Raw genomic sequence first — 12031 nt, 5'->3', positions numbered from 1 at the left:
TTACAAATTAGCCTCAGAGGGCTTTACAGTCTGTACACATGCGACATCCTCTGTCCTGAAACCCTCACATCGGCACAGGAAACACTCCCCAAAGAATGAAAACCCTTCATGGGGAAAAAAGGGAAGAAACTAGTGGGAAGATTAGAGGAGGATCCGTCTCCTGATGGACAGACTACTATGGATGTCATGTGTACGCAATGAACAATATGAAAGATTCCCTTCCTGTGACTTATTTTCGTCGTCCGACTACTTAAAAAGTAGCCAAGTCTCTTTCCTTCAGCACGACCTGCGAAAAGTGCCCCTTCTCCCTGGAATCCATTTACTTTCATGAGGTATTTTTTGCAGCTAATTTAGCAATTACCTTTTAAAGCTCCAAATGTGACGTTGTTTCTATATGCCGAGGAGAGCTGGCTAATCTTTTGGCTATTAGCGGATAGCTGTGAGTCATTACCGAAGGCTGGATTCTTCCTGAGCCTCAGCCTTATGCCGCCACCATTACAGTGCTCAGTCACTTGACAAGTGACAGGCCCCTGACAGCCCGCACAAAGGAAGCGTACTCGCACCGCCGGCAACGTGTGACGCGGATTGTCCTCGCTCGTATCGCTTCATCCCTCGTGCCTTCCCTGCTGAGGTTACTGCTCTCCGTCATTCAGCCCTCGGGGGTTCCGGACAGAACGGCTCCATTCATACACGCATACTTGTGTTATGTAAAAATCAAAACTGGTGGTTCAGTTATTGCTGTAATGACTGCAATCCAAAAATGGAGTTAGTGAGTGTGGATTTCACCGTCGTGTAATCTGAGTCTGGAAGACACTTGATATCTCTTGCTAGAGAAGTATCTCCTGGCGAAAATCAATTTCTTCCAACCACGTTTCTAATATGCTTCTTATGAGCTAGTATGTGCAAGAGGAAAAGTAAGAGCAGCACAGGTGGAGGAAAGGGTAGAGAATAATAATTATAAGCTGTAAGATGTGCTCTTACTTTGAATTTAATTCCAACTAATGTCAGCCTAAAACGAAACTAAGTATCTGCCTGAAGACTAAAGTCCCCCTCAAACACATGAAAGTCAGTAGTAAGCACTGTCTGTTAAATCAAGTAAGAAATGCAATATACGGTCTCCTGTAGATTACCACAGCCATGCCCCCCAACCGCGTCTGGCAACCCACACTGCCGCCAAAGATGCTGCACAGAAGTACACGACAGATGGATGGACAAATCCTATATGTTATAAATAATGTTATTTTTCTGCACTGATGAAACCGATGAGAAACCCGAGTGTTGATTACTGAGCTTTTGGAGGCGTTGAGAGCTGTATGTTTTCACATCGGACTCATCCAGGCTCGCTGGCTCTCTCTGCTTCCAATGCTTATTTTCAGCGCGGCTAAACACGTCCCAGCTCGACCTCTGCACCCACCACACAAACACGGGATTGATATTAATCTTCTCATCTCACTTGGACAGAAAGCAAATAGGCATGTTCCCCATAACTGTAGTCCTGTTTAAAACCCCAGCTACTTTAGAAACATGTTGGTTCTTCCTGTCCTCTGTTGCAAAGTTGTCATGCGGATTCCTCTAAGAGGCGAGCGATCGCTCACCATAACATCTGTATTCCCCTTGCAACCAAACGTAAGCTGGGCACTGAGACTAAACCACATTACAAGATACCTTCATGGCTCATTGGCGTTCATGCTGGTGAAGTGAAATCATTATAACCAATAAGGTGTGTAATGGATTCCTTCCCAGCAGTCAGTCTGCCCGCCTGACTTCTTAATTGTGACTGCATTTGTGTTGCGACGCTGTATCAGAGTGTGCGCGTTGGCCGCGGAGGACTGCCTCGGGGTTCTGTACGGATTAGAGAAGCTGCAAGTCCAGCCAGACAAAGCCGGGATCTAAGTCCCTCTGTGAGCAAGCTTCAAACCTGCTGAAGGGCCCTTGAGCAAGACAATGACTCATCACCTGTTCAGAGTCAGATCTCTGAAAGCAATGAGAGAAAAAAGGAATCCCCTGCAGCCATCAAGCAACGTCTCACAAGGAAAATGAGTTTCTGAAAGTCGACTAAGCGACAACTTGACGGACATAAAAATTGTGAGGTTTTCTATAATCTGGATGTCGGAGAAGCTGTTGGCTCCTGAAAGTAGCTCTTCGCCAAGCCGGGCCATTTAATCAGGTTCCTCACATCCGCCAGCTGTGTCCACACAGCAAACAGTCGCTCGGCGACATCCAGCTGAGGGCGAGTTTGGCATCAGGAGATTAGCCCGAGCTGCTGTTGCCCAGACAGAGCGAGGTGGCGTTTGTGTGTTTGTTTTGAGGGACTAGCTGAGGTTGACATGGAGGTTGGCTGCCAAGTAAGGTATGAAAGTCTGTGACCACATGCACTTTTAAATGTGTTTTGTGTGCGCGTGTTTTTATGCTCTCGTTGCTCAAGTGTCCAGCTGGCAGGGGGGGGGGGGGTAGCAGAAGCCTTGAAAATGGTGACTGAGCGGATCAGTCGCAGAAGCAGCCGATCCTTCCTAATGAGCCAAAGTGCCGTGCCTAGGGGGGCGGGGGGCGGGGGGCGGGCGGGCATCTTTGCCCTCTTACCCGTGACTCTTGGTCATCCATCAAGATGGACAAACATACACAAGAGGGCACGGTGACACACAGACGTGAGAATTGGGACACACACACACACATGCGGCCTATTAGGAGAGCAAAGTGGGATCCACACCATCCTCGTGTCACGGGCCAACTTTAAAGGTGTTAGCATATTTAGGCCAAAGCAGCTGGATCCCACTGCAACGGACCCGGCTCATCAATCCCCCGCCTGGTGCCATGAACACAATGGCTCTGCCGGCTCCTTTGGTGAGCGTGGTTCCTCCAGTCAGTCAAATGGAAATAAATGAACTGCCAACCCTGACGGCAGGGTAATTGTTCATATGGAAATTGGATTGCCGTCGTCACAACAGCCTCCCATCGCAACTCGGGAAAGAATTTCACCGTGAGGAACGGGACAAAAGCGTTTTGCGTGTGCAAAAAAATATATATATTTGGGAGAGATGGGAGACGTGCAGAGAAAGGGAGTTCTCTACACTCTCCCACTTCACGTTTCATGTCTAACAATGCCGCTTGTTCCCGCCTGTCCTTCTCTGGACGGCGGCGGGAAATTAAAGAATGACGATCCGCCCCTCATTTACGGGTCCTTGAATGGCTCCTAACCCACGTTGTCATGTTGCCTTGCACACACTTTATCAACCCTTTTAAGAACCCTACACGCTGCGAGACACATGGCGCGATTTACTTTAGAGCAATAACCCCCCCACGCCATCAACGCCCGAGGGCCTCTGGGGACATGCAAGTAATTTAATAGTGGTTCACTTTTATCAGCGTGTAACACTGAAAGCGGCTTCAATGTAGAGCCCCCCCCCACACATCAATGTCAGACCCTGGCATCTGTTAAAGCCAAGCTCTCCGATAAAGAAAGTGCTGAAAATGAGCGATCGCAGTATGGGGTGATATGCTATTATGTTTTTCGGGGTAGGGCGTGTGTCTTTTATTTTTTATACCAACTCCGTATCTGTTTTAATCTGTGAGAAGGACACTCATGCTGGTTCAAAACCTGTCAGGTCAGCAGTTTGTGATCGAACCATCACACACACACACACACACTTTGGTTTTCTCTCCTCCCAGATCTCTTGCTCCTTTGCTCAGGCGTGCTCGTACACTTCCTCCTGGCGGGGGTTGTCCTAGATAGGGGGGGGGTGGGGGGGGCTGGCCCAGAGGCATGTGCACTGCCGTGCTGGGCTTTCGTGCCCCTGTGTCAAAGACACACAGCGTGGATGTTTGAAGAGAAGAGTGTCTCTGTGTGGTCGGAATAGGATTACCTTGACAGCACTTCAAGCTGCACGTATCGGTGCATGCACATGTATCCCTGAGCCCACCAATCCGTGTGTGTCTGTCTGCGCGCACGTGCGTGTGTTTGTCGGCACACCTGCCATTTTTCAATTATCTTTCATTTTTCTCAGCTGCGAGCTGCTTTTCCTGTCCAGACGTGTCCTAACTTGCCGAGGGAGGTTGAAAGAGATGGCTGGAACGTTTTTTTATGAAATAAAAAGGTGTGTGTTGTGTGTGTTGGGCAAGCCAAGCCAACAAAGAGACACACCATCAGGTGCTATTTTCCGGTCTGCTCATCTAGAACCTCAGCAGTTTTTTTCTTCAGTCTTTTTTTTCCTTCAACAATGAAAAATGAGCTGTAGTTGTAAATCCCAAATCACTATGCAGAATGAAATCGTTTCTCTCGAGCTCATTCACTAAGCGATCATGTCTCAGCACAAAATAAATACTGTTTTTCTTCTTAGACATATCTCTAAAATTCTACATATCAAAGTGGGGGTTTGAACGTAGTATTTATTTGTAAAAATAGCTGCTGGACTTGATGTGGTCTCTGGTCCTCCAACTTTTAGTATTCTGAGAAGATATAATAGATGATAAAACAAATAACTGAGAAAACAAATTAAAATGAGTGTGTGAAACATTTCTTTCAAGGTATTCGCTCAATATCTAACTATATGCACCAGTTGGCATCATTAATGTTTATCATATAGAAAGCTTTCAATGAGGTAAAGTACATTCTGTAACAAACCAAATAGTCATGATTTGGTCAGTGACGAGGAGGATCCAGTATAATTGGTTTAGTTAATAAATTCTCTGTAAACATTTGTATTTTTCTTGTACCTCCTAAAGTGAAAATTTTGCAGAGGAATTAGTTCAAATTTCTGAAATTTCGGACAAATTTACTTAATTTTGTCTTGTACAGAACCACATTTTTCAGATGTGCCAGCTTCATTAGAACATGATGTGTTTCATTATTATTTATCCCAAGCCATTGGAGGCTTCATTAGCTGCAGGCTGATGCAGCACGCAGCCTCTAAATTTAGCAGCTTTTTATTTATTCAGAATAGCCGCGTGTCGGTTGCTTTGCCCACTTGCCGTGTTCTCGCTCAGCAGCTTAGAGACACGTTGAGAAAAGAGAGAAATGGGCCTCGTTCCACCTGTGTCACCCCCACCAGACGTCTGCCTCTCCTCAGCTCTTTGAAGCCTCTCTAATGCCGCCGTGCAGGATTTAGCCCCTGAAAAAGAGTGAAAAGTGATAGAGAGACAGGAGGAGACGTCCTCGGAGAGAACGGGCTTCTTTGAAATATGTAAAGAATTTTGTTTGCGTTGACCCACAATGAAGCATCTGAGGCTTTTTTTTGTTCTGATTGAGCGTTGGCTATAGGATTTGCATGAGTAGGAGACGGACTCTTTGAAGTCACGGTTGTAGTGGAACGGAGTTTTCTGAAACCTAATGAGTGCCCCGAGACATTGTCCCTGCATTGTTCATCACAAACTGAGAAATTCTTTGTCGGAGCGTGTTTGATTCAAAGTCAAAGAAATGAAGTAATTTCTTCATTTTTCTAGACAATTCATTGACATAATTCACCTTTGTGGACTCCCTGTGCAGTGTATCATGGCTGAAGAAAATTGATAGAAATATGGATATTACGTTTTTTGGCAGATGTTGCACAATGGAGGTACATTCAGAGAGCCAGTCATGCTTCAACTGCTGTCCTTATTTACAACCACAGCCAATGTTTAAACACTGTCCCTTTGTGTACAAACAGAAAGGAAAAAAACAAACCCACCTGTTTCATTAGACATTGTGTGGATGCACACAATAATGAGAGGTGTAACTTATAAAAATAGATTCTTGGCAGATGTTTTCACAAACTGAAATAAAGTACACATTGAAGAGCATGTTGCGCGTCAGACTACCTGAAGCTGCAAAAAGGAAAACGTACTTGTAGGTTGTGACTTGGGGAATGAAATGAATACAAACCGGAAAGTAATATTTCTATATAAATTAATAAAAACTGTAATTTTTGGAGGGAATAGAATAAATGTGGGTCGGTGCTACTGACACCTCAAATAACACCCTCAGAGCACGTATGAAGTACTGAGCCCAGAAATTACACATGTAATTCATCAAAAGCTGTCCATTGAAGCGTTTTCTTTATTGGGGTTTAAATGATTTTATTCCTGTGATTTTGTAGTTCTGCCGGCAGGAGAAAGCCCCCCGCTTTCTAGCTCTAATGCCACACACGTTATTGCCCAAAGGCAGCTCTGCCCTAAATGAGTAAGGCTTTTGTGAGTGCTCACTTTTACAGAGAAAACGTTGTTACTCAGAAATTGCCTCACAGAGATTTAATTTCTGTCTATGATCATTTTTAAGGCAATTTCTTCTGACTCTGTGTGAACATTTTGCAGTTTCCCAACGCAGTGCAGATTCCCTCAGTTTGTTGATGTTGGCTGTGAGAACGCTCTGCAGTTTCTCTTAAAGCTCAAACATGTAAGTGACTTATTGTGGAGCCTCTTTAAACTGACACACGTTTTAGCTTAAACTCTTCACATGGTGTTCCATGTTTTTCGTGAAATATTAAAGGCTGGGAATTTAAAAGTGCTCGCAACATTTAGGCAGCTAAATTGTTTGTGGGGTGGAGGAAGGACGAAGTAAGTAAATGAGAAGAAAGATCAAGGAAGGAAGGTTAACATCCTGAAACAAAGCCTCTGCACGCCATCGGGGGTTTTCAGTTCGGACAGACGCGCCCGTGGACTTGACTGACCGGCGGAGGATACCATTGGAGCTGGAGAGCACATGCAAGCACCTTTGCTGCGTGGGCGTCAAAGCCACCTGCAGTGGCACATTTACCGCGGCTGCACAGACGGCAGAGCGAGGACTCACACGCCTGCTGTCAGCCGTTCATCACGCTGTCTGTATTTTACAGGGATAATGTTTGATCGTGTTTCCTGAGACAAAACAGTTTACTTCCTGAGCACATAGTGCTTAGAGGTGAGGTCTACAGGGGGGGGGGGCAAATAAGGTTGGAACAGATCCAAGGTTTTTGAATTGGCTTTTATGGTGTTATTATTTGAGATGTCTTCCTGCCTTAATCCTTCTTTACCCTCGCACACAACAGTTGTATTTCTTCACCAGCGATCATTTCTGATATTAAGTCAATTAAATCCAAACGAACACACCTTCAGAACTACACATTGTTAGCTGAGGCATTCAGTTCCTCGCTTCAAACCGTTGGTACGACTCTATATCCAAATTGAAAGTAGATAGTTTGGTTTCGGTTTTCCCTATTTTAGCTTTTTATTTGTGATGCTTAAAGAATAAAATCTAACATTAATTTAAAGAACTTAGCGACACACCCATAAAGAAAAAGCCAGTTAGTGGAAACTGTATTCATTAAATCAAAGTGAAAGCGCGTTTAGGTCTTGTGACCCTGATTTCTGACGTAACTCTCACCAAAAGTATCGATTCAAACCCTCGTGTTTGGTACATGTGACTGGTCCACATGGCTTTGCATGTCTGAGTGTGTGTTAAGTGTCTGTATATTAACCACACACCCAGTCCGCACTGCAGTGTTCGATGGCTTGTGTACATTTACGAGTGCATTTAACGGCATTAATAATGAAACCACTCTTTCTTTCCTCTCTAGAGATGGCAAGCTGGGTCTCCCTCCTCCTCTTTCTCTTCTGCCAGCCACTCTCACAAGCCCGGGAGGAAATCAGCACCACCCCCATCCTGGAGTTCACCTCCGAGACGGCCATCAACAATGTGGTCCAGGACCCGCAGACCGGTCGGATCTACCTAGGGGCGGTCAACGCCATCTACCAGCTGGGGCCGTCCCTCCGCCGGGAGGCTCGTGCCGAGACGGGCCCCAAAGAGGACGCCCGGACCTGCACGCCTCCTGCCTCTGCCTGCCACGACACCAAGCCCATGCCCAACCTCAACAAGCTTCTGCTGGTCCATCCGTCCAACGGTTCGCTCATCGTCTGCGGCAGCCGCTACCGTGGCATCTGCTCCCTCCTCAACCTGAGCAATGTGGAAGAGCAGCTGTACTACAGCGACAACAAAGGGGAGCGGACTTATGTGGCCAGCATAGAGGATAACGTGAACGTGGTGGGCGTCATGTCCAACTACTCCAGAGATGGCCACTCCTTCGGCGTGTTTCTTGTGGGCAAGGGCTACGGGAGCCTGGACAGTACCAAACTCATCAGCACCCGAATCCTTCAGGACGTGTGGGATTGGGTCGTGTTCGAGAGCATCATCGAAGCGTCTACGGTGCAGACGACGCCGTTTGTCCCCAAGTACCTGCACGACTTCCGCCACGCCTTCAAAGAGGACGGTTTTGTTTACTTCCTCTTTTCGCGGACACTCGATGGTACGGACAACAAAAACCTCACCTTCGTGTCGCGTCTTTGCGAAGATGACCACCACTACTACTCCCACACGGAGCTGCAGTTAGTGTGCGGCAAAAATACTCGATACAACAAAGTTCAAGCTGCGTATGTGGCGTCTCCGGGAAAAGAGCTTGCCCGGGTCATGACTGAATCGGGTACGAAGGAGAAGGTCGCCCCGTGGAGCAAAGTTCTCTTCATGGTGGCGAGTCAGGAGGACGACGTCCACCAGTCGGCGCTCTGCATGTACCCACTCGACTCCATCAATGAACGTCTGGTGGATATCATCGGCGCCTGCTATAGCAACTCAGGGAAGCATCACGGGTTGCCTGTTGTGGACATTCCCTACTCGTCTAAAACTGACTGCACATCAACAATTCCGGTAAGTGCTTGTTTTGTGTTGGCTTATTACGGTTTTTAAAGAAAGGAGTTTGGAATAACAGATGTGATTGGGATACGTTTTGAAGAATCCCCTTAGATGCATCAGTAATGCATGTGTCTGTCATTGTTTACTTAAATGTCGGTCTTCAGTTTGTTCTGAAGCGCTCTTATTTTTTTGTATTGTTCCTTCTAAAGCTCTCGTTCCGTCAGACAGATCTTCCCTCCCTTTTCCCAATTCCCTAAACTCATGCAGAATAATACAATCTCGTTCTGGCTAAATCAACATAATCTCAAACTTTTTGGGGTATCTTTCACAAACTTATTGTAGAAGATGTAGATCCAAATTCAATGTAATTTCTTGTAAAAAGAAAAATACATCAAATAGGTGTGTCTCTAATAGAAATACCTTTAACTTCAACACTATTCTCACGCGACCTTAAATGAAGCCGTCCACCAGCTGTAATGAGGGGGTGTCCCAAGAATGAACATATATTTACATTTGACATAAGTGATGCTGAAAAAGCACCTGCCACACATGTGATTTCCTCTTTCTTTGTATCGAAATGTTCCCAATACCTCCCTTTTTTGTTTTATAGAAGGATACGTTGGAAAACTTCAAGTGTGGAGGAGATTTTCTGCCTTCCCCTCTGGCCAGCAATCCCCGATATGCCCTGACTGCAGATGCGGTTTGGAGCTGGTCAGGCATGCTGACCGCTGTGGCCGTCACCGTGGAGAATGATCACACTATCGCTTTTTTGGGGAACACCCAGGGAGAGGTCTTCAAGGTGGAGTTATGCTTTTTCTCTGCTCGATGCAATGTTTCTCTCCCTTGACCTGAGGGAAGCCGGATAAGGGCAATAAGACTGTCTGATGGTGACATGGTTTTGTTTTCTGTCCAGGTGCACCTGGCCGATACGGCGTACCTGTACAGTAAGACCCCTGGCGACGCCATGGGAGAGAAGGTCAACAAGAACCTTTTCTTTGATCTCAGTCAAAGCCACCTCTACATTACCACAGAGAAGAAGGTGTGTATGAGGCAGCGAGGGGAGATTCCTGACTAGTTCGTTTATTGTGCTTGGCGCTGTTCCCTTGGACCGATGAAACAAAGTGATACATTTGGTCACCAAATATTGCCAAATATTACAAAATAATCTGTCTGGGCACTGGTGTAACATCAGGGGTGCAGAAAGGTAGAAATACCAAAAAGTGAAAGTATTATGAGTATGTCCTATAGCAGGTACAATCCTGGACAGTTATTACAGATGCAATAATGAGTGAGTACTTGAGTACTTTTTATAAGATGATTGTGATGAGTAGAAATCATTTTTCTTCCCTTCTTTCAGTCTATTTGAATTGCTGAACACCTCGGAGACGTGTATAAAAGTTAAAATCCTGCTGAAGTAAATGAACTCAGATGCCTTCCCACACTGGGTACAGTAAACATTTAGCATGTACAGAGAGGTGATTGTTCCAGTAATTGAACCAGGAGCAGATGAGAGACTCAGTCATGGTGTTTTGACAGGTGTTTTACTCCCACTCTGCACACCTGCAACAAACTGAGGATTATTTCCAGCCTTATTTCAGATGATCCATATTGCCTCCCCTAAGATGCCCTGTTTGATCATATTTCTTGTTGCTATGCTCCAGATCACCAAGGTGCCAGTGCAGACGTGCCTCCAAAAGAAGGACTGCCAATCATGTGTGGAACTGAGGGACCCTTACTGTGGCTGGTGTGTCCTGGAGGGCAGGTGAGGATCACACAGGCACTTTAAAATGCATGCACCCAGCAACAGACCAACACAAACACCCACACATGCAATTCAAACTGTAAAACACAGCAGGGTATTTGTTCCGTGTTTTATTGCAGACACTTTTAGTACCCCTCTGTGTTTATATTCTGTCTCCTGTTGTTCGTGCAGCCGTGAGGAATTAAAGCTATTTGTCAGCCTCATGCTGCTGAGGCAGACGGTGCAATTTACTCTCATCGGCCTATATTTATCAGGGTCTTGAGGGTAAAAGGGGTGTTATGTATCATGTATTTTAGAGAGATGTGAGCAGGAAAGAGGAAAATATCAGAAAAACACATGCGAGTTGTTGATGTTCGTATTCAGAAACAATGCCTCTATTCCTGCAGCATATGTCTGCTTGTGAGTCAGGTAAAGTAAGACATTTAATTAAATGAAATCAAGCGCGAGGGAACTGGCTGCCATCGGCCCTCCAATGTGATGATGTAATGGGTCGACGGGGGCGCGTGGAGTAGAGAAGGTGAGCCTAACGCTAACCTCCGGGAACCGCAAGGTTGCCGGTTTGAGCCCCGGCTGCCCCATGTCGAAATGTCCCTGAGCAAGACACCTAACCGGGCAGAAATGTAAAAAGCCATGAGTTAATAATGCAATGTAAGTCACTTTGGGTAAAAGCGTCAGCTAAATGACCTGTAATGTAATCTAATGATTAGTTAAACAGAAAATGAAGATCGTTTATTACCCCCCCCCCCCCCCCCCCCCTCTCTTTGCTTGTACTTTGTGAGAGCTATGTAATGGTCATATTATGGATATTGTGTGCTCCTGCTGCACTTTATTGACATCATCTGTTTTTTCATTCTATTCCCTTCATAGTGCGTATTAAATTTTTATTGTGTTATTGTCAGTGTGATGATGACAGAGTTCTTTGCTCATTCAAGATGATGTATTACATATTCCGTTTCTTTTCCTGTGCAATATACTATTGTTGGATCAAATGTTATTCGACATTTCAAAACCAGATACCGATGATTGCATTTAGTGTTTTTCATAGCTATACAAAGTGTAATCTTTGAAATCTGCACAGCTTGAAGTCCCTTGGGAATGAGGTTGTTGTTGACAGAAGCGCATTGAGAATCTGTTGCTTTTTGAGGCCTTGCACTATAAAAGCGTCGTGGGGTCGTGGAGCCGAGGCTGACGGGAGTTGTTTTCGCTGTTTCGTTCATTCGTCTGAAGGTGTACCAGGAGGTCTGAGTGCCGCCGGGCGGAGGAGAAGAATGGATGGCTGTGGAGCCCCAAGCAGCAGTGTGTCAAGATTGTCTCCTTCTACCCCGCAAATCTTTCTTTTAAAAAGACTCAAAAGGTACAGCGCCGCTTCTCCTCTCACTCACTCTTTGTTCTGTGCCGAACCCTCTTACATGCACGTCACACAAACATGCACAGCCCGAGAAATAAACTCTTCCCATTGTGAATCAGAGACCCCAGGCTCTAGGTCTTCCTGCCTCGCTATCGATCCGTCCGGAAAACTCAAAACTGGCTTATTATAACCGACCTGGTTGATTGTGCTCACAGCCTGCAGACGGAGAGCCTCTCCTGTGCACTTTGTCTTAAGTTGTTTTCTTCCATTCCTGGCTACTTCCCTTACGCTC

At 45.8% G+C, this 12031-nt stretch overlaps 1 protein-coding gene across 2 annotated transcripts in view; it reads left to right on the top strand.

Moving 5' to 3' along the window:
- plxnb2b (plexin b2b) overlaps positions 1-12031 on the top strand; it is a 97640-nt gene that overhangs the window by 58868 nt on the left and 26741 nt on the right. For both annotated transcript variants that reach the window (XM_040162607.2, XM_040162608.2), the window contains 5 exons: positions 7521-8644; positions 9240-9428; positions 9543-9668; positions 10291-10391; positions 11619-11745. In XM_040162607.2, the coding sequence (XP_040018541.2) occupies positions 7523-8644; positions 9240-9428; positions 9543-9668; positions 10291-10391; positions 11619-11745 (1665 nt within the window). In that variant the 5' untranslated portion in view covers positions 7521-7522. The remainder of the gene's footprint in view (positions 1-7520; positions 8645-9239; positions 9429-9542; positions 9669-10290; positions 10392-11618; positions 11746-12031) is intronic.

Source organism: Gasterosteus aculeatus, chromosome X (assembly GCF_964276395.1).
Source record: "Gasterosteus aculeatus chromosome X, fGasAcu3.hap1.1, whole genome shotgun sequence".
NCBI lineage: Eukaryota > Metazoa > Chordata > Actinopteri > Perciformes > Gasterosteidae > Gasterosteus > Gasterosteus aculeatus.
This window is presented reverse-complemented; position numbering and strand designations above follow the sequence as displayed.